This window comes from Rhinatrema bivittatum, chromosome 2, assembly GCF_901001135.1.
Source record: "Rhinatrema bivittatum chromosome 2, aRhiBiv1.1, whole genome shotgun sequence".
Lineage (NCBI taxonomy): Eukaryota > Metazoa > Chordata > Amphibia > Gymnophiona > Rhinatrematidae > Rhinatrema > Rhinatrema bivittatum.
In genome coordinates this window covers 425,649,352-425,672,522 of record NC_042616.1, presented here as the reverse complement: position 1 = coordinate 425,672,522, position 23,171 = coordinate 425,649,352, and the positions used below count along the sequence as shown (strand labels likewise).

The following is a 23,171-nucleotide window of genomic DNA, read 5'->3' as shown; positions in this document are numbered from 1 at the left end:
TTCCTTGTGGTCTGACTTGCCTGAAAGTCTGGTAATTTGCATGTTTTTCTCAAATCTTCCACCTGGTCCAGTACAGTAACAATTCACTTACCGAACACTTTCTAAATTTCCTGAATATAGTCATGGTTGTTGCAGGTCATTTTCTGCATTTGAACCAAGTTGAAACTGTGCCTGCCTTCTGGTTCTGACGCATACACTTATGTCATGTCATCTACAATCTCCATCTGCAGCTTCTCTAAATTGTTTGTTTAGGGTTAGGCCCTGAGAAGGAATCAAAGTTAGTGTATTTTAACACAACCACATTAACCGTAATATGATTTTTCCCCCAAAATATGTATTTTTTTGTCTTAACATTTAATTGAGCCAATTGAAAGACAAAATTATGCTAACTGCCTCGTTTACAGGAAGCATGATTTATGTTGATGCTGCCATGAACACCAAAATGTAACTACACCTTTGGAGGCGTAGTTAAAACTTTTTTTGTATCAAGCGTGTGAAAATGCAGAATTGAATTCATGTTATCGCAGCTTAATTGGTGTGCCATTCATAAAAGGAGTAATTTTCAAAGGCATTTCCATGTGGAAAAAAGAGTTTTATGTACGTAAACAGCCTTTTTGAAAAATTATCCTAAGAGGGCAGGCATAAATGTGTCTGCCTATGCTGTGCAAAGGTGCATGCAAGTGCCTTTTGAAAATCTGGGCTTGAAGCCCATGTATACGCTGTGTAACCCCTAGGCCAGGGATTACAAGCGATGATACCAGTGCAATCTTCACACAGTCCTCCGCACAAAGTTACTTTGTCTGGGAAAATCTGGGACTCTGAAAATCCAGATCCAGAGATTCTTCCTATCCAGATCCCGTCCCAATTTCAGGAGCAGTTTTGAAGCTTCCTCTCAAACTTGGGTGGGCTAGGTGACCCTTCAATTGCTAAGTTTTCTGACGGATCTTCTAACTTCTTGCATTCCTCTTGGTACCTAGGTGGCACCTCCCAGCTCCTCTCCAGAATATCTGCAATGATATTTCAAGTGGATGTCCGCTGGTTGAGTGCCACTTATCTTCTCCCTTGCTCCTCAGGGACACTGGATGAATGTCCAAAACTCCTTTGAACTTGTGCCAAAGTGGGGCTGAGTTGTTCAGATGGAGCAAAAACAGAACCAGTACTCAGAAATCTAGAGAGGAAGGATGGATTCAAAACTTACCCCAACAGAATGGACTTTCTTCACCAAAAAAAAAAAAAAATAGGAAAACTACTCCTTCTTAACCCTCTTCCAATTCTGGATCCCAAAAGGTTAGAATCCAGGCGTTCCTTTTTCCCAAATTAAAGCAAAAGGGAAAAGAAATAACAACAGAAACCAAACTGTCCTGCCTTCTTCAAAACCTTAACTGAAAAATGCACATCCACAACAGGGGACTCTGTATTTATAGCAGTGAGCCCCAACCACTACAGCAGTCCACGGGGGAGAGCTGAGAACCAGGTGACATGCTGCCTACCAGCTCTTAGAAAAAGGCCCTACATTTTGTAAAAGCAGACTTCGGCTCTAGGTGCACCATTATAAAATTGTGCTCTAAAGGATTTATACGCTAGTGAACAGAATATTAAACAGCTTGCACTAATGCACCTTAAAACCTCATTTCACCAAGGCTGCTTCGGTGGCAATGCTGTGCGCTGTCAGGCGGCAGGTTCCTAGTTTGATCTCCAAGATAGGTTTTCGTCCCTTCCTGGAGTTAGGGATACTGCTGAAGCGGGAGAGTGAATTGTGGCCATCTTTAAGGGCCGGATTTAGAGCTCAGGACTTGAGGTTTCCGGAAGGAGCTCCGGCGCATGACTCCAGTAGGCCTCAGGACCGTTGCTGCAGAACCTGGTCTAGGGATGGTCCATTAAAATGAGGGAAAAATCCCTGAGCAGAGAATAAAGATTCATGGCACCAGCATCTCAGCACTGGTTCTGACTGTGCTGGAGGATGAGGGAGAAAAGAAGAACCACTGGGCCAAATGAAAAAAGGCACATACATTTCTGCATTTTACTCAATAGGGCCCCTTAGTGAGGTCAGCGGCTGCGTTGCTTTGTTGTACTGTAGTCCTAATCTTGCCAGCTACAGTACCGAGCTCTTTGTTCCTCTGCTGAACAATCTCAGACTGCATGGCGCACGTTCTCTGCTGTGTGAAAATACTCTTGCTCAATCTTGAAAGAGTAGTATCGCGTTCTCCTTTTTATTTCTAGTGACTGCTATGCTTGGCAAGCCAATATGATTCTGGGCTTGGCCCGCGTGGCCTAGTGCTCTTGTCATGATTGGGTGCAGCCTCTCTGCATTTTCTTCCAGGATGCCAAGGTCTGTGCACCTGCTTACTCCAAATTCTCTCTCCTCCGTTTATAATGCCCAACTCTCTTGGTATCGCGTTCTCCCATTGATTCAAACAATTCTTCTTTTACTGTCTCCGGTACACCAGTTGCACAAATCTTGTTTCGGCATCCTCCGTTCTCTTGATTGTTACTGTGGTTTCCCAGCATTTCATTTTCTTTTTCCAGTGGTTTCTATGTACTTTAAAAGTTTCTCCATTCTTTCTTCGTGGGTCACTCGTCTTTCCCTGCAGCTCCCTGATTTGCATTGCATGATTTGTTAGTCACGTTCTGATTTCTTCCAGTACTGTTTGTATTTTACTAAATATTATAGAAACCTAGAAATGATGGCAGAAAAAGACCAATCGGCCCATCCAGTCTGCCCAGCAAGCTCCCACATTTATTTTCCCATACTTGTGTGTTTCATCAACCACCAAGTTCAGGGCCCTTGTTGGTAACTGTTTGATTCTAATTTCCTGCCACCCCCTGCCATTGATGCAGAGAGTAATGTTGGAGTTTCATCAAAGGTGAGCATAAGCGGGGGCGGAGTCCAAGATGGCGACCGAATGAGACGTGGAAGAAAGCAGGTCTGCTGAAGCTTTACATTTTCCTCCGTAATTAGACTTTTTACCTAACAAATGCCGCATACGAAACGTAAGGCCCGACTCTGTGAGAGCCAGGCAGTTATGGAACCTTTGGAAGTACGTCAAAGTACTATTCCTGCTTTCTTCATATCAATGCCGAATCTGCTGGGAGCGAGTGCCGCGGTAGACGGGGGCGTGGAGCGAACGTCCTCCTCTCAGGCAGAAGAAATCTCGCTGAGTCTCGGAGCACCTGAGATGCCGTCCCCACCCCTGCGAGAGAGTGAGTTTCGGGAGTCAACACCAAAACATTCGCCGCCAAGCCAGGAGAGAGAAGGAGGTCGGAACCTGGCAGAAGTGGGAGAGCTAACCCAGTTGGGAGGATATATACCTCCATTGCTGAGAGATATCCCCGAAACTCCGCCGCAGAGAATTTCTCGGGACACTGTGTCTGGAGTAGCTGGAAAGGGTGAGTCAAATCAAGCAATAACCCCCTTTCTTGTGAAGCCACAGGTAATAACATTGGAAGTTTTATGGGAGGCAATGGCTGCCATTGAAACAGCCATTGTGAATTTGTCAAAAGTTTGCTTGGAGTCAAACAAAAGAAGTTTAGAGAATGAGGAAAGATTGGAAATCCAAGATAAAAAAAACTGCTTGAAATGGATAATAAAATTAAGAATATTGAGAGTCGTCAACAACTAGTGATCCAGCATGAGACTGTGTTAAATAAAAAAGTTGAAAATATAGAGAACTCTCTCCGAAGTTTAAATGTTAGGGTTCTTAATTTCCCGGTCATACCCTAAATGCCAGTGATCGATCTGTTTAAAAAATACTTAGTTGAAGTTTTGAAAATACCTACAGAGGCGCTGCCTTTAATTTCAAAGGCCTATTATCTACCACAAAGGAAAAGAGAGACTGACCAGGAGAAGGAAGAACCCCAAGCGCAGATGAATATCTCAGAATTGTTAGAACTATCAATGGAGGATCCAGTCACTACAAGAGGAGTTCTATTTGTGACTTTTGCTTTTCTTACAGAAAAAAATAATGTGATGAAAATGTTTTTCCGTAAAAGATCTGAAAAGTACTATGGCCAAAAAATATGGTTATTTCCCGATATTACCCGGTCGACACAGGAGAGGAGGAAAAAGTTTATTGAATTGAGGACAGAAGCTTTAACCATCTGTTCTAAATTTGTTATTCGCTACCCATGTAAATATGTAGTAAAATTTCAAAATTTAGTTTATGTTTTTTTTAACCGTCTCAATTACGCTTTTTTATTGATTCGCATAAAGTAGCTACTATAACAGAACAGAAGGCATAAGTAGGCATTCTCTCGGCCGCCATTATTTCTTTTTTCTATTTACTTAACATTAGTTTCGCTCTGAAATGTATTTAGTATCCGCCTCCTAAGATTTCTTATTATAAGGATGGTTTAACATAGTATTACTGCTGATAGTATTAATTCTGTCTGAGATTATTGCAAATGTTAAAAGAATCATCTGATTTTTCCTTCACAATGTTATTTTGTGTAATATTTAAAATGCAATAAAAAAAAAAAAAGTGGTTAAGGGTAGTAACCGCCGCATCAAGCAAGTTACCCTGATGCTTGTTTACCCAGCCTGCACAGGTCAATGCCTTGTTGGATGTTGTCTGAATGTAAATCCTCTTTTACACATTTTTCCCTGCCGTTGAAGCAGAGAGCAACGCTGTATATGCATTGAAAGTGAAGTATCAGGCTTAATTGGTTTAGAGTAGTAACCGCCGCAATAAGCAAGCTACCCCCACGCTTATTTGTTTACCCAGACTGTATAGTTCAGTCCTTGTTGGTTGTTGTGTGAATGCAAATCCTCTTTTTTTCCACACTTCTCCTTGCCGTTGAAGTAGAGAGCAATGTTGGAGTTGCATTAACCGTGTGAAGGCTTATTGAGTAAGGTTAGTAATCACCAGGTAGTAGCCACCATTCCATCAAGCCACCCCCATGGCTCTTCTCTTCGTTCCCATCCTCTAGCCTTTATGGATACACAGTGTTTATCCCATGCCCCTTTGAAATCCTTCACAGTTTTAGTCTTCACCACCTCCTCCGGAAGGGCATTCCAGGCATCCACCACCCTCTCCGTGAAGAAATACTTCCTGACATTGGTTCTGCGTCTTCCTCCCTTGTATTCCGTTTGTGGCTACTACCAAAACTCTTCGACATTGCTTTGAACAAGCTCTTCATTTCTGGTGATGGCTGTGCTCCCTGCCTTTATCACCCTCTTGTTTTTGGGAACTTTTGGTTTGTCTTCGAGCAAACCTCAAAGTTTTTTGTTCACATCTACTTTCCAGATTTTATAACAAAGCCATCCATGGATTATCTTGTATATACAGCTGAGCTCAGTAATATTTTTTGCCTGAACCGAGGAGCGCTCTCACAACATGTTTGCTGCATCACATGACCCGAGGCCTTTTCTTTGTAATTGGGTGAGCTCGCAAAAATGTGAGCTTTTTAATGTCATGTTTGACTCCACTGCGGGGAGATCTTCTGTTGTCGTCCTTCTTCACACCCCCTCCCCAGTGTCACTGAGAGGACTTTTAACAAGTCTGATGAAGTCATTGTACACAAACAGGCCGATTCAGTAAACTGCACCTCTCCTGGGCGCGCGATTCAGTATGCAAATGAGGGCCCGCGCTAATAAGGAGGCATTAGGGACACTAGCGCATCCCTAGCGCCTCCTTATTGGCAGAAGCGGCAGCTGTCAGCGGGTTTGACAGCTGACGCTTAATTTTATCGGCGTCGGTTGTCAAACCCACTGACAGCCACGGGTTCGGAAAATGGACGCCGGCAAAATTGAGCGTCCATTTTCCAACCCGTGGGCCGCAGGTAGATTTTTTTTTTTTTTAAGATTTTTATTTTTATTTTGGGGCCTCCGACTTAATATTGCTGATATTAAGTTGGAGGCCCCCAGTTTTTTCTGCTTTTCTGTACACTTTCCTGGTGCTGGCTGAAATTAACTCCTGCCTTTAGGTAGGCTTTAATTTCAGAGAGTAAAATGTGCGCTTGGCTGCACATTTTACTTTCTGTATCGCGCAGGAATAACTAATAGACCCATCGACATGCATTTGCATGTTGCGGGCGCTATTAGTTTCGGGAGGGGGGGGGGGTTGGCCGCGCGTTTTCCATGCGCTATTATCCCTTAGTGTATAAGGGGTAAAAATAGCACGTCAAAAACGTGCGGCCAAAAGAGGGCTAACAGTGTGCTCAGTCGAGCGCACCATACTGTATTAGCCTGAAAGAGCGTTGTCCTGGGGCAGAAGGAAGCAGATCTTTCTGTCACTGCCAGCAGCATAAAGGAATATTTAACACTGCATGGCTATTTCTCATCTTTGCTGATCATTTCCTTTCTCAGCAGGTAGCTACAGTCAACAATTTCCAAGATTTCAACCTTTTCTAAGCCTCTTGCACTGCAGCACCAAAACAATTTAGTGTGGCCAATAGTCTCGCCTCCTATTTTTCTGACAATTATGTGTGCCGGCTCCATCTCTGCATCATCATCCCCTATGCATCATGGGAGTTTGAGGCTGTTAGAAATTAAGATGGATTCCCTCTTGTCCTGTATCTTCTTTTAAGTTTTTAATAGTATTTTTAGAAAACCAAGGTATTGTAAAATTATTAAACCACCTTCCTGAAAAGGGTTAGATCAGTAATCAGTGAGAGAGAAGTAATGCAAGCAAAGCATCTCACCTCTTCCATTCTTCCCGTAGAAGATAGACCTGGAGGTGGATTTGTTTCTCCAGCAACTACGCCAGAGGGTGAAGATCGGTGTGGTGGGGGGCTCTGACTACTCCAAGATAGCAGAACAGCTGGGAGAAGGAGATGAAGGTAAGAAAAACACCTTTCCGGCGGGAGAGAGTCCAGTTTTTAAAAATGGAACTGGATGTTTATTTTTCCCTTCTTTCTCTATTATAGCAATTATAATATTTTAGATTCTACCCGCTCTTGTCCTGACGTGAGCCCAGTGCCCAGCACTCAGAACATTTCAGAAACATTTGCCATCAGCACCTGGGGGAAGAGGAGACAGATGTCCCGGTTAGGAGAGGCAGTTGTCCTTCATTTAGTGGGGCAGATCATTCGCTATACAAAAGACGAACGATTTTCTTGTGATTCTGCCGCATTATTCATCCATTGGGACATTTCAGTGCAGATCAGGGAACAGCTAAGTGACCTGGGAGTGGCAAAATGGGCTAAAGATTCATTTGAAACTAGTTGGAGAAGTTTACTTTCGGAAGATAGACGGAAGGCTAACCAAGTAGTAGCAGCATTCAAGATGAGAAATCATCTAAACTTAGACAAGGTGCAAGTTTTGTGGAGAAAAATAACAGGACCGATTTTGGAGATCTAAAAAATTGAAAGATGGCAGGAATTGTAGGGCTCTTAGAGCAGAGGTGAGCAAACTGTGGCCCAGTTCTGGCCCACTTGTCTTCTTAAAATTTGCTGTCACATCGTCCCACCGATGCTGCAACTCTGAGAACCTTGACGATGATGCAGGTAGGAGGCAGGGATGGTCTTGGAGCTATTGCATTGATTGGGCCTAAGGAAGGGACATCATCCTTGCCCGCCTCGTGCCCAGCTCCTGGCTTCTGATGCAGCAGGCAGCTCCTCCGGCTGCGGTGCCGGTGCCTCTGCCGTGGGCTGCGCGGTTCACCGATCAGCTGTGTGAGCCGCGCAGCCACAGCGGAGGTTGTTGAGGGCTCCTGGAGTAATGAACAAAGAAATTACGACTTTGAGTCCGAGGCCCTCAACCATGCTGAGACAAGTGACCGTGCCGGGCTCTCTCGGACATGGCAGACATGGGGTCGGAGGCCGCTGGTCGGACAGCGCAGGAGCTGATCAGATATGCACTAGGGAGGGAAGGCCTGGCTATAGCCAGAAGATGAAGGTGTGCTGGAGAGGACCAAAAAAAAAAAAAATCTAAAGAGCTGTGTCATCTGAAAGAGGAATGAGGTATTGTTATATAACTCTTGAAGGTGGTGCTGGTGCCCAGAAGGAAAGCCCATGACCTATATGTGTGACTTAGCCAAGACATTGTCAAGTTCCATAAGTAGATTTATAGCTTTAGTTCTAACCCAATTACATGTCGGTAACCTGAACAGCAGAGGGTGGAGGAACAGAGAAAACGACAGAAAGAGCCAAGTAGAGGAAAGGGGAGAAACACAGTGAAAAAGATAGAGGGAGAGGTGACAGAAGTGTTGTGTCCCTCAAAGCAAACATGAAAAAGCCATCCCCTTCCACGGCCTAGAGACACACACACAAAGTTCATTAGTGCAGGGTCTGCCATATGTTTCCTAGATAAGAGCGTGTGAAAGTGCAGTGTCAGCAGCAGTGACTGTTTGCAAAGCCTGCTGCAGGCCTGACAATCCCCACAGCTAAGCAGGATGGAGCCCATGTCCCAGAGAAGAGGGGTGAGACATGGTGCGTGAAAGAGAGTGATGAGGCACTGGTAAAGGGAGGAGAGGGGGAGGGCGAGGATGAAAGGGAAGCTCTGTGTGATGTTTCCTTGTGGAGGATTGTCAGGGTGGCCTCTGTGGGAGCATCTGCTGGTTGAAGAATGTCCTTTTCAATGACAGAGCATCCTGGGACTTGTAGTCCTGCTCTCTGACAGAGATGTCATGCTGCTTTTTTCCCTGCACGCTGCTGATCCCTCCTCTTCTTGCTTTTCCTTGCAGTTATCTGTAAGTTTGATTACGTCTTTGCAGAAAACGGGACAGTGCAGTACAAGGATGGAAAGCTGCTCTCCAGACAGGTAAAATCGCTTTAGGAAGGGGCCACTTTTCCTCCCTTCTAACCTCTCTCCCCAGGATGAAGTGACTGTAAAAAAAAATACTTTTTGATTTGTCAGTGTTCAGAATGTACAAAACCACTGATGTTTTGGTTAGGTCATCAACTTGCTCTTTTCTTTTATTCCTTCACAAGAGAATCTAGTCCTGGATTTTGCCCCATTTCCACAGCAGGGATTAGTGGTGCTGAGCTTACTGTGAGAATTCAGCGTCAATCTCCACGCATGCAATGGGGGTGAAACCCGGAATGGGATCAGCCTGTTGGGATGGGAGGAGGAATAAAATGGAACAGGTTTGAGTGCACCTCCTTCCCTTGATTCAGTGTCTGCCCAGGGTTATTTCTTTGTGCCCAACGTGCTGTGTTGAAAATCAGCAGCAGCAAATCATGGCATCTTCCTCGAACACACACACCACGAAACCGGGCAAATCGCACTGCTGGCGGGCCCCCGGAAGGCACTGGTTCCTGTGACGTCTGCAAGACACGTGCATGCTGCTGGGGCACTGGCCGGGCTCCCATCCCACCTACGGCACTTTAAACCGGTGAAGGTATCAGCGGTTGCTGTTTCCTGTGGCTGCACCCCCAGCCCTCGCTGACCCAGAATGCCTTTCGGTCACAGCCCCTGACTGCCTGGGCCCTCCCCCTGCTTAGACAGTCCTGCAGGCCATAGTCACAACGCTTCCTTTGGAGTGGTACAAGCAAGGCTGTGCAGGCTTCACTGCTCGTGCCCCTGAGCGAAGGACTGACTTCAGAAGAGTATATTGGGGGGGGGGGGAGTTGTGCTTTTTCTTCTTTTTATGAAAGAAATTGGGTCTTACTACTACTTTCACTCTCAAAATCATGAGATTCCTTTCAGACCTAAATTGTAAACTCCACGGAGAAGGGGCTGTCTCTCCGGTGTATCTGTTCAGTGCCGTGTGCGTCTTGGGGGTGCTGTGGAAATAAGCAGCAGTAGCTGTGTACAAGGAGCATCCCCCATCCCCCACGCTTTCGGCCCTCAGCACATGCTCTGTGCCCTGGTTAACCTTTAACCTTGCTTCTTTGCAGGCCATTCAGAACCACTTGGGTGAGGAGTTACTGCAGGACCTGATCAACTTTTGCCTCAACTACATGGCTTTACTCAAGCTCCCCAAAAAAAGGTAACCTCCCTATTCTACACATAACATGTTCGTCTATATAGACACATATATACACATTCAGCCATACAGCATGCTTTTACGCACACGCAAAGAGCCCCCTCACCCAGGTGCCGCTGCCAGTGAGCTGCAGCAGGAGAGAGCTCTCAGGGTGGGCAGCAATATCCTGGGCAGCCAACAGGTGGCGCCACCCGCTTACCCCCCATCTAAGGACTATGGATGCTCTTTCTGCAGCTCAGATTCAGCACCTATCGGGAGCTGCTGTAGTTCAGTGCTTAGAGCGAGGACATGGGGGACAGGACTCCCAGACTGGCCCAGATTTATGAGCAGGCATTAGGGGTTATTACCCACACTCTAGTTTCAATCCATGGCCCTCCCCAGAAAGATCAGGAACCGGGGGCCTCTCTCTTTTCTCCCTTTCTCCCAGGTCTTCATCCTCATTACCTTCCTCCATCCACATTTCTAGATTTGCCTACCTTTTTTTTTTATATAACTCCTGATTCATTTGCATACTATTAGCTTACTGCATCAAGAGTAAACTTTTTTTTTTTGTTTTCTAGTGAGCACATTAAGAAAATGCGCACCAAAAATACCCCCCCCCCCCCCAGTTTTTCCTCCTGTCTTATTATTAGGCCTCTCTCAGTGATGAGGCGAGCAGGAACACAGCACATTGCACCACTTGTGCCCTCTACTAGTGCAAGCATTTAAAAAGTAAACTGTTTTGTTTCTGCTACCTCGGGTACAAGTGTGACTTGGTTTCTCTTGATGGGTTTGAAAGCCCGTCAGCTTTATATATATTTTAATAAAAACACTTCTCCGTTTCAGCTTTCCAGTGGGGCAGCCTTTCACCATAACTCTTCTGCCATTGTACCTTTTCAAACTGGTGTTCGGTGTTCTAACAACTTTTGCCTTATTCTGAGGTAGAAATTGTAGCAAGTGGTTATAAAGGACAGCAGTCTTTTAAAGCCAGGAGTCCTTTCACTCCTCTTGCCCTGCTGCTTTGCTTTGCTGCCCACTCCCTACAAGTTAAGGACAGTCAGCATGCATTAGTTGAATAAGAAGGTTGCTCCTTCCTCCATGGCTATTTCTCGATACCTAAAAGCATAGCAAGTCCAGCTGTGCATTAAATAGCAACAATAAAATATGTGTCCATAAAAAAGCAAGTAAAAATCTTCAAAGACTGACAAGTCAGAAATGTGTCCAATAAGATAGCAACCTTGACCATGAGCCTTCATTCACAACTGCCTGCTTTACCCCCTAATTCCTCCCAACTAGGCCAGCTATTACAATGAAAATCCTCTATTGGGAACCAGAGACTGCAGCTTCTCCCAAAATGCGCACACCATCAGTCTAATGATTGGTTGAGGCTTCCCTACCCCACTCCCATGGGCTGTGAGCGCCGCATTCGAAGAGCAGACACCCAGCCTGGGAATCCCAACCGGGTCTCCCTCATGGCAGCCCGCAGCATCTGCCTCAGAATCACCGGGTTGGCCTGATGCGGATATTGGTTTAAACTGCAACATTTTTGTTTCCCGGTGAAGTTGTCTAAACTGTGCCACGGGTCCCTCCGCTCCAGTGGTGACAGCTATGTGCACTTCATAGAGGGTACGGCTGGGATCCTATTGGGCGAAAGGCCCTTCCTAAATCCAAGTAAAGGAGCTTGTAGCAGAAAACAGTGACGAGCTCTCCCAGCAGAATGACCCTCTTCCTCTGGTTTCATGCTCTCTGCCTGCAGGGGCACCTTCATAGAGTTCCGCAACGGAATGCTGAACATCTCTCCCATTGGTCGGAGCTGCACCCAGGAGGAGCGAATCGAGTTTTCCGAGCTGGACAAGGTACCTGGGGCAGGGGAGAAGTGAACCGAAGGTCATGAGGGCCCTGCCGCCCTCACTCCATCCCGTTCCCCAGCCACCACCACCACCACCACCTCTAGAGCCTGATCATCTGACCCTCTCTGGACCAGCTCTGACCCTCCATCCCTCCCAATGTGCTACGCTTTGCAGAAAGGAGAAGGTGGATAATGGTTACCTTTTTTGAGGGTTCAAATAAAAGGGAACCTCCCTTCCAGGAAGGGAGAACTGTCAGCTCTTAAATTAGCCACTAATAATATATGACTGAGAACAAAATCACGAAGAAGTCTGTGTTTTAATGGGTGTTAGCTGACACCCATGTATTAACCAGCGTTAGCGTGCTCTAGTTGCCTGTGCGTGTTACTGCCAGGAATGCTAATGCACATGGACCGTGAGGTCCTAATAATCGAAATTATGATTATCCCTCATTAGATATTATCGCAGGGTGTATTATGCACTATTAATACCCAGAAGAATTAACGCAGTTCTTTTATCATGGGATTTTTACTTACACCTTGGTTCCACCCTGGTCCAAACTCCCGCCCCCCCCCCCCCCCCCCCCCCTCAAATCCCCTGGGTCGTATTTAATTTCCCACTAAGCTATACAGGGATCTGCCAGCACCCATCTTGCTTGACAGCTCCAGCCATCCCACAGTTTGAACTTTGCAGGGCTGCAAACTACGCGGCTGCATGTGACTCAAACTGTGAAATGACTGGAGCAGCACCAGATAGGGAGAAAGGTGTCTGCAATTCTTTGCATAGCTTGGAGTAAACATTGGTCAGGGTCAGTAGCTCCTCTGCCATGAAGATCAAGCTTTTTGGAGGTGGATGAGGCTGGGGATACTGGGCCCAGAGTGTCTGGGATGTACAGATGCCCAGAGACCCATTTTTGAGTTTGGGTTCATGCACTGGGCTTTGGGCCCGGAGGACCATTTTCATTTTGGGAAGGACAGGGATTGAGGGGTGCTGGGTTGTGGGCCAGTACGCCCAGTTTTTCTGGTTTGAGGGTAGAAGGTTTTAGGTGCCTGGATATCTTTGCAATTCTTGGTTAGGAGGTGGGGGGGAGGAAGGATATAATGAAGGGATTGGAGAAGGCCTCAGTTTACCTTTTGGAAGGGAAGGATCCCTGTGATACCTGTCCATTTCACTTTGGACCAGTTAGTGCAAAGAAACTCTCAATGCAGCAGCACTAGCTGCGTAGCACATCTCATTATTTTAGTACATCAGGACACCCATGTTAAAACCGGCAGGTAACACGCACTACCATGCGGGTTAGTACCCTGAGCCCTAAGTGGGTCAGAAGCTTGATATTGGATTTAGATCAGATTAAAGCAGATTGTCCTTTTGGCACTCTGTGCTCCTCCACCTACACTTTCCCATTTACCTTTTGCGGTAGCTACTGTCATTTTCTGGCATTCTGCCAATTGCCATTGGCCATGCCAACCGCTGCCTCCGATTGCAGTAGCCACCTTTGCAGACTTTCAGGCTCCCACCCCATCCCAATCATGAGAAGAACATACTGCTGTGCACCTCCATGCTCTGTGTTGGCTAGGGTTGCCAAATGGCTCCAGATTTTCAGGACAGGTTGATCCAGTCCTAGTTTTATCCCATTGCATGCAGGGACTGAATAGTCGGAACTACAAGTCCCTGCATGCAATGGGATAAAACCAGGACTGGATTAGCCTGTCCTGAAAATCTGGAGCCAGTGGGCAACCATAGTGTTGGCACAGCTTGTGCGGTAGAAAGCAGAGCACCCTAAGAATGGCAGCAGTTACTGGACAAGGTAAACTGCAGTGCCAGATGGTTCCAGATCTACAGGGCCAGGTTATGCAAATCATGTTCTGTTTTGAACTCTTCTCCCATTTCATTGTGGGAGTTGTAGTTCTGTATGTCATAGGGCAGGCAGGTCCACACATCCCACAATGCAATGGGGCAGAAGCTAAAGCTGGCTCAGATAGTCAGCTTGCCTGACTCTTGGCTCTGTAGATTTCCGTGTTTGATCAGATAACTAGGTCTCCTTTCTTTTTTTGTTCTAACATAGCTTACTGCTTGTATTTTTACACTTGCTTTGAATAACAGGTGTGCAGAGAAGCATCCCATTTTACTTTGATTCTTAATGGTGGGAGGGTTCTGAATGGGTAGTAGGAAGTTTCAAAATCTTTAAAAACAAATTCTAATAGGGAGCTCAAGGGGCATCTGTCTTTCCTTTTTGGCTCCCCTGGTTTTGATTTATTCCCTACTGAGCAGAGAGAAAAGGATGCACTAGCTATCCAGCAAGACCAGAGTTGCTGGTGTTTGCCAGCAGCTCCTCCCATTGGGAGTTTTCCTCAGTACTTGAAAATAAAAAAGTATTCAAACCCATGTGTGTATGTGTATTTGTGTGTGTGTGTGTGTGTGTGCAGGCATCCCCTGTTCCTGAGGCACCTCCCAGATTGTCTCTTAGAATGAAGGTTTCAGTTTTCAGACACGTCACCCTTTTCCACCTCAGAACTGACTCAGCTTGTTATGGTCAGCCCAGCACAACCTCACTCTGTCATGCCTCTCTCTTTCACACTTTCTTAGTTATTGTGTGACTCTCACCTGTCTGTCTCTTTGGTCAATTTGTCTACAGAAGGAGAGGATCCGTGAGAAGTTTGTGGCAGCTTTGCAGAGGGAGTTTGCTGGGAAAGGCCTGAGGTTCACTCGAGGTGAGCGCGGGTCATTCCAAGATGGCAGAGAGCTCTCCTGCACCATTCACAGGTGGCAAATACACGATTAAGTTTTCCGTGTTGAGGTGTCACAGTGGCTGGTTAGATAAGTCTTAAGGATATATTTTCTTATGGGGAAATGCAGTGGGGAGATACCAGGCTTGTTTGTGGTTTACAGGAAAGATGCTGCAGAAGCCGGTTGGATGGGTCCCAGGAGTGGACTTCCTCTGGCATTCCCAGGCTCTGTGTCCTCTTGTAAAGTGAAGTTTCGAGAAGATGTGCCAAGGCCCATCTGATTCTCACCTTTAAGCATGTTAGGTCCTAAGTGCTGGGATGACTCTGTGCCTTCCATGTTGTTTGCCCTCATATCAACTAGTCCAACAAAAGAGATCTACACCAAGTATATGTCTACTACACACAAAAAAACCCCACCTGGCACATATATTTATTTGAGGTATTTTCTGTTGCCTTACTCAAAACTTATATTCTTAAGCCGGGGATTACCCCGGAAAATTTGATAGGAGGACGGGGGATAGTTTCATATGTTTGTTAATAGGCAACCCCCTTATTCAAGACATATTAAAGCTAAGTACAGTGGCTACATTTCTGACGGTTTAATGAATTAATAAAGTGTGTTTCACACGAAGAAATAATATATGGACATAAGATTGAAGTTCAAAAGAAAAAAAGAAAAAGAGGGGATTCTTTGTAGCCCATCTCTGAAAGTTTTTAAAAATATATATTTGGAATAAAAATAACGGAGGTTGGAGGATATGTTAATGATTAAACAGTAAGGCACCGAGGGGGTAGCCTATTAACAAACATATGAAACTATCCCCCGTCCTCCTATCAAATTTTCCGGGGTAATCCCCGGCTTAAGAATATAAATTTTGAGTAAGGCAACAGAAAATACCTCAAATAAATATATGTGCCAGGTGGGGGGTTTTTTGTGTCTCATATCAACTAGAGCATGGGTTCTGCTTGAATCTTCAGCAAGTCCATGGGAACCAAGCTACTATATCTGAACCTCCAACAGCTCTCTAGTACCATCTATTAACCCATTTTTGGAGATCCTAGCTTTCAGTTAAAAATGTGACCAAGCAAGGTGTAATTGGCATATGATGGTCATTATGTCCTCATCAGAGCTTTCAAAAGAGGGAAGCTGTGTGTCTTCTCCATCAAAATCCCAGAAAACATCTGACATGGCTCTGAAATCTCCCAGAAAGCGCCTCTCTAAAGTAACCTGTTGTGTTTCCAGGTGGCATGATCAGTTTTGATGTGTTCCCCGAGGGCTGGGACAAGCGCTATTGCCTGGATATTCTGGATGGGGAGCAGTTTGACACCATTCACTTCTTTGGGAACGAGACCTTGCCAGTGAGTATCTGGAACAGCAGCTTTCAGCATCTGGGCCTGTCTGTAGGTCCTTCGGGCATGCAGCAGTGACCTCTAGTGTTCCAGTGGGGGAAGTGTAAGATCCGTATTTCCTGACGGCTTTTCTCAAACAGTGATGCACAGCCATTTTGAGGTCATGTGCCCAGCAGGATGCCAACCAAGCTGAACAGCAGCACACAGGCTTAGGACAAATCTCTGGGCAGCTCTAAATAGTGGTAAACAAACAGACAACACTCTTTCCCCTCCCCCCCCCCCCAAAAAAAAGCTGCAGATATGAGACAAACACATTTCCCAACCTTTAGACCTTGGTTAGTTCATCTTTAACAGGATTAACAGCTCATTGTCCTTCAACAGCAGCCCAAAATGATTTTTATTTTTGAAGATGGTAATAAACCTGGATAAAGATGAGCCAGTTGATAACAGTGTATTTGGATTTTCAGAAAGCATTTGGCGGAGTCCCCCATGAGAAACTCCTTGAGAAATTGCAGAAGTCATGGGATCGGAGGCAGTGTCCCACTGGTGAAAGGATAGGAAACAGAGTAGGACTAAATGGTCACCTTTCCCAATGAAGAAAGGTTAATAGAGTGCCCCAGGGCAGGGTCGGTGCAAGGGGTTTGGGCGCCCTAGGCACCTTAAGCCTTGTGCCGCCCCCCCCCCCCGTTGTGCGCCCCCAGCCCCGCCCCTGGTCGCAGCCCCAAACTCCCCCCCCCCAAAAGAAAACTTACAAAAATACCTGGTGGTCCAGGTGAGGGCCCAGGAGCGATCTGCCGCTCCCAGGGCCTCGGCTGCCACTAACCAAAATGGCGATGGCGGCATTTAGCCCCTACCATGTGACAGGGGCTACTGGTGCCATTGGTTGGCCCCTGTCACATGGTAGGGGCTAAAGGCCAACGGTGCCATTTTACTTAGTGGCAGCCGAGGCCCCAGGAGCGGCAGATTGCAGCTGGCCCCTCCGCTGGACCACAAGGGGGGCACCGGGAGGATGGCACGGTGAGACGGGGGCTGGAAGAATTTTGAAAGGGCACTTTTTGCCCTTTCAAAATTCTGTCGCCTGCCATGGCGCCCTCTAAATCACGGCGCCCTAAGCACAGGCCTAGCTCGCCTAGTGGTTCCTCCGGCCCTGCCCCAGGGATCTGTACTACACCAGGGATGCTTAACATATTCATTAATGATCTAGAAAAGGAAGCAGTGAGTGAGGTGATCAAATTTGCAGGTGACACGAAATTACTCAAAGTAATTAAAGCAGTAGCAGATTGTGAGGAACTGCAGGGGGACACTGGGAGATTGGGCATCTAAATGGCAGATTAAATTTTATGTGCATAAGTACAAAGTGATGTACATAGGGAACATAAGAACGTAAGAAATCGCCATGCTGGGTCAGATCACGGGTCCATCAAGCCCAGCATCCTTGTTTCCAACAGAGGCCAAACCAGGCCACAAGAACCTGGCAATTACCCAAACACTAAGAAGATCCCATGCTACTGATGCCAGTAATAGCAGAGGCCATTCCCTAAGTAAACTTGATTAATAGCGTTTAATGGACTTCTCCTCCAAGAACTTATCCAAACCTTTTTTGAACCCAGCTACACTAACTGCACTAACCACATCTTCTGGCAACAAATTCCAGAGCTTTTTTGTTCATTGAGTGAAAAAGAACTTTCTCCGATTAGTCTTAAATGTGCTACATGCTAACTTTATGGAATGCCCCCTAGTCCTTCTATTATCTGAAAGTGTAAACAACCGATTCACATCTACTCGTTCAAGACCTCTCATGATCTTAAACACCTCTATCATATCCTCCCTCAGCAGTCTCTTCTCCAAGCTGAACAGCCCTAACCTCTTTAGTCTTTCCTCATAGGGGAACTGTTCCATCCCCTTTATCATTTTGGTCGCCTTTCTCTGTACCTTCTCCATCGCAATTATATCTTTTTTGAGATGTGGCGACCAGAATTGTACACAGAATTCAAGGTGCGGTCTCACCATGGAAAAATAACCCCAACTATACGTAAATGATACTGGATTCCATATTAGGAATCGCCACCCAGGAACAGAATCTTGGTGTCATTGTGGACAATACATGGAAATCCTCAGCTCAGTGTGCGGTACTCAATAAAGCAAATAGAATATTAGGAATTATTTGGAAAGGAATGGAAAATAGAGAATATCATAATACCTCTGTAGTGATCCATTGTGCAACTTCACCTTGAGTACTGTGGGCTGTTCTGGTCACCCCCATCTCAAGAAAGATATAGCAGAATTAGAAAAGGCACAGAGAAGGGCAACCAAAGTGATAAAAGGGGATGGAATGACTCCTTATGAGGAAAAGCTAAATAGGTAAGGACTCTTCAGCTTGGAGAAAAGTGGCTGAGAGAGGATATAATAATCACAAATGCACTAGAACAGGCAAATAAAGGACCACTATTTACCCTTTCAGATCTAAGACAAAGCTACACTCCATGAGACTAACAGGTAGCAGATTTAAAATAAATCGGAGAAGGTATTTTTCACTCAATGCACAATTAGTCTGTGGAATTTGTTGCTGGAGGATGAGGTCAAGGCATCTGGCATAGGTAAACTTAAAAAGGGTCTGGACAAGCTCCTGGGAGAAAAGTCCATAAACCATGATCAACCAGGTGGACTTGGGAAAGCCATCACTATCCCTAGGCATAAGTAACAAGAATCTGCCAGGTACTTGTGATGTGGTTTGGCCACTGTTGGAGGTAGAATGCTGGGCTCGATGGACCTTTGGTCTGCCTCAGCATGGCATGGCTCACGTTCTGAATCCAACCTGCATTTCACAAACGTTTCCTCCGGGGCAATGACCAGAACCATGGCATTTTTATATACCCCCCCCCCCTCCCCCAACACCATAGACTAGTACAATCAAAATAGTTAAGCTGATTGTATTAATGAGCTTATCAATGAATCCACAGAAGTTTGCTTATGCTGCAACAATTTTAAATCAATATTCATTCATTCTGCTTGGGTAATTTGTATTCAGCCTGCAAATCTATTTTCAATAAGACACATGTTTGGTCGTACCCACGTCAGATTCACACATGATGGTGAGCTACGGACCTTAAAACCACCTGGTGCCCTTCCCACTGCCAGATATTTGTTCAGAGCTGCAATGGAAGGAGGCGAACGGCCTAATGGCAGTAGGTTGAGTTCCCACTCTCCTTGTGCCTTTGGGCTAATCATTTTATCCCCCTTGCCCCACATACCCACTTAGATTGTAAGCTTTATGGGGCAGGAGCTTACTGCAACTGAATTCTAATAATGCTGTGAGCATCATTTGGAAAGGCCAGGCTAAAACTCCCAAAGGAATGAAATTATTAATGTCAGGGTTCCAGAAGCATTTGTGAAAAGCGTTAGGGGTTTGGTTCACTCTCAGCTGCTGTTGCAAAGTGGTGGCTTTTTATCCTGAAATCACTTAGCTCTGATTTGTTGGAATTTGTCTGGATTTCGTAGGCTGGGGGGGGGGGGGGGGTTGTTTATTTTTTCAGTGAGCACCATCTCTTTTATCATCTAGGATTATCAGTTTGATGCAATTCTGCATCTGTCGGACATCATTCCTTCTAACCTGGGGGCTATGCCTCTTGAGCTCCGTGGAACTGGCCGCAGATTGCGACGGAGAGGGGGAGTAAATGATGCAGTGAGCAGGGTGACAAAGCTGTCCAGGCCACGGAGGACACTACTTGAGCTGCTCCTGGATTTTATAAAGTCTGATCTCTTAAGTGTTATGGGATTTCTTTTGTTTGTTTTTTCCCCCCACACATATACTTAGAGAACAAGGATTATAATATCAGGACCAGCTCAGAGTGGCCCTCAGGATCTGGAGCCCCTGGGCAGCTTGGTGGCACGGAGGGGAGAGATAAGTTGGTGTGTGTTGTCTGCCCAGCTGATTCCTGGGTCTCTTGTTTCCTATGGAATTCACGCGTCACTAGAAAACACAGTTTTACAAATTATACCATCTACAAGGAAACAGAGACAAAATCATGCAAAGTACTCTTAGGTGTAGCAAAACATAAATGCATACTAGTTGGGAGGAAGAGGAGAAAACTACAAATCACCTGGAATACATAAACAGGAACTACTGGAAGGGGAAAATGCAAATTTATGTGACTGTGATGTCTCCTGCTGTAGGGTGGGAATGACTATGAGATCTTCGCAGACCCTCGCACGGTGGGGCACACGGTGAGCTCTCCGTGGGACACCGTCCGCAGGTGCACTCGGCTCTTCTTTCCCGAGAGGAGCAACGAGTCATGATGCCGGGGAAGCTGCTGGCCCCGTGTGAGCGGATGGGACGGCTCCAGATGCCACTCTGCACTGTCAGGGAGCTTCCAGCAACCCACCCCAGAGACAGGACTGGAGAGGTCACGATGCGCGTCTTCATGGGCTCTCGGACAGATCCTGCCTCCTGATATCACATGTTCATCGCCCACAGGTGCTACATGAGCTTATTGGACTGGGGAGATAAGTGTTGGGATTCTGACCCTCCCCCCCCGCCTCCACTCCCAGTCAGTCATTCTGTTGCTTTCGAATGAGAGGGGTGGGGGGTTGGGACTTGTTTATGTCCATGATAGGATGCAATCTGTACGCCGGAAGAATGCAACAAGAAGAACACAACCCCTGGAGTAGAAAGATTCGGTAACCTTACATAGCCCCCACCTCCAGGAGTGGTAACCATCATTATGCCTATGCTAAAATGTTATATGGTACCTCTCCTCCCTGAGGGTTGGACTTGGAAGCTGGGGAAGGAAGGTAGATTGATCTATCTAAGCACATTATAGGGAAGACACTTTGGGTGAGCCAAGCTGTGAACCTCATGGCCTGATACTTCAGTGCCATGAAGGCTGTGCACGTGGGCCTCGCATATTATCCAGTTATGCAGCCACGACCCATGTGGCACCATCCAGCTGCGAGTGGGCACACTGCCAAAGTGTGTAAAGAAGGAGGCCCTCACGTACTAGACAGCACGGCAAAAGCTTGCTTGAATGAGCAGTGATCTCCCTGTTTAATGACACATTTAAGGTTTAACCTTTTTTTGTTTTTAACATTCTTCAAACGTGTCCCCTGTGTCTTGGTGAGCAGATAGCCAAGGCTGTCTCTGCGTGCTCATTCTAAACAGTCTGTGTCACAGAGGTGATATCATGTGTGACATCACAAGCTTCATGGACCAATGAGAAACGAGTGTGTGTGAGACGTCACCGTGGCCCACTTTGGAACACGCTGCCAGGGGGAGCTGCAGGGAAGCTGCTACAGCCAGACGTTCAAGCATGAGCTGTTGAGGTGGTTTAAGTTCTGTGTTTGTTTGTGTGTGCGTGTGCTTTTTGTTGTGTTGTTCACAAGGTACCTCACAAAGCTGGGTGAGTTTTTTTTTTTAATTTTTTAAAAGAAAATACCAGCAGAGTTGGTAAAATGAGAATGTGAAATTCCCTGGCAGTTAAATTCAAGTTAGCCCAGCTGTATTTGTGACCTTCTCTTTCCTTATGTTTTGCTTTTTTTTTTTTTTAGCCATTTTGTCTGTTATTTTTAAAAACTTTTTTTTTTTTTTTTTTTTAATGAACATGTGAAAGCTTCAGGGCTGCTGGGTGCCATGTGCGGGTGGCGGTTATTTGTTTATGGCCCTGATTCAGCTCCAGAGATCTAGCAAGAGTGGACAATTTTGCTGCTGTGCCAGACAGGAGCTTGGAGATTTAGGAGAAGAGGCGGAGGAGAGTAACAAAAACATTCCGAGGCCTAAGATCAGTCCTGGAGAACCACAAAGCGGAGCTGGCCCTCAGAGCTGAAATTATGTAGCGTGGGGTCTTAGAGCCCAGCCTGGGGCCCCTGCAGCTGGTTGGCCGTTCAGGATATCCACAATGAATGGGTAGACGATCGATTGGTATATACTGGGCTTCCAATGTTTTCTCTCCTTGGACATCCAGTCAAATTTTTGTTTTTTTTAATTGATTTGAAATTATGAAAAAATTTAAAATGAAAACCAGTTTCCAACTTTACTTTCAAAGATTATAGAACAGGCAGTGGATCTGCATTTATATCTGCACATTGTAGGCGTAAATAAAAATGGTTAAATCCAGCTCCAGCAACTAATCCCCACCAGTCTCAAATACACAGTAAAAAAAAAAAAAAAAGACTGGGTGGGGGACAAGGGGGTAACCTGGATCCTTGAGGGACTCCACAAGTTAATGGAGGGGCTGCAGAAATATTTTTGCCCATCCCGCCTTAAAATATCTCTCAGCCAAAACTGACAGACACCATTTTACCGCAGAATCTTGGCGTGCCATCTTGCTATCAGAATCCGATGATCAATTACATATCTAGAAATACGGGCAGCGTTCAGGTCGTCTTAGACTTGCCACAGTATGGCCTCCGTGTCTATGACCTGTCCGGAAACCAGACTGGTGGGTTATCTAGCAACCTAGTATCTTCCAGAAAATCCATAATCTGTGTTTAGTTCCAGCCTAGCAAGAGGCATTTATGAAGCTCAATCAAAGTTGGCATGTAAAAGAATAAATGGTTGGTAAGAGATTAAAACAACACCTCCAGTTTAAGGGAGTTTAAATGATAGCTAGTCCTTCATCCGCTGCCCTACTGCTTGTAATTCAGCCTTAGTGGGATGGCCACAAACGCGATTACAGAGGCTACACGTAATTCAAAATGAAGCCGTGTGCCTCCTCCCAGGCACCCAGCAGGGAGACGCAGAACCACGTTGGCTTCTGCTGAAATGTAATCAGCGTTCAAGCCTGGCTCAGTGGCTTTCAAGGCCTTATCATAAATTGGATCCAGTTGACCTGTAAAAAAAAGATTGATGCATCAGATTAATGTGTGGTTATTATGGTCCTCGCAAGGAATATTTTTTGAAGATGCCACATAGAAATAAAAAGGGAGGGGAGCAGGAAGTAGGCATTCTCCCCAGAGCTGCCTCTTCTATGACGTGCATGCTCTTCCAAGGGAACTACATCTTCCTGCTGAGTTGCAGAAACGGTATGTAGGAGAACCTGTGACAATAATAGCTGAACCGTTGGGGTCCAATATTTAAAAACACCCTAAAAAAAGCTAATTTTTCTAGCTAAAGTTAGCCAGACAAGGTATCCTGGATATTCAGCGGGATTAAATGTCTCGCCGAATCTCCCCAAATAACGTTATTGAGCCAGGTAACTTTAAACCTAATTGGCTATTTGTTTTCAACAAAGCCAGTTAGATTTAAACGTTATCTGGTCACGTGTGGCCAGATAACTTTAGACTTAACTGACCATATTTAAAAGAATAAAACTGGTGGCACAGTATGATTTAAAAAAAAAAAAAGTAAAATGCAGGTCTGTGGCCTGAATCCCATACCCCACCCAGTATGTTAAAAATGGGTCCTGCTG

The 23,171-nt window shown here is 45.8% G+C and overlaps 1 protein-coding gene across 1 annotated transcript in view; it reads left to right on the top strand.

The window, feature by feature from the left end:
* The window catches only part of PMM1 (phosphomannomutase 1), a 46,714-nt gene extending 24,755 nt beyond the window's left edge, over nt 1-21,959 (top strand). The window contains exons 2-8 of the mRNA XM_029590259.1: nt 6,660-6,777; nt 8,622-8,698; nt 9,778-9,869; nt 11,602-11,701; nt 14,328-14,403; nt 15,662-15,777; nt 19,942-21,959. Coding sequence (XP_029446119.1) covers nt 6,660-6,777; nt 8,622-8,698; nt 9,778-9,869; nt 11,602-11,701; nt 14,328-14,403; nt 15,662-15,777; nt 19,942-20,064 — 702 coding nt within the window. The 3' untranslated portion in view covers nt 20,065-21,959. The remainder of the gene's footprint in view (nt 1-6,659; nt 6,778-8,621; nt 8,699-9,777; nt 9,870-11,601; nt 11,702-14,327; nt 14,404-15,661; nt 15,778-19,941) is intronic.
* The last annotated feature ends 1,212 nt before the right edge of the window (nt 21,960-23,171 follow it).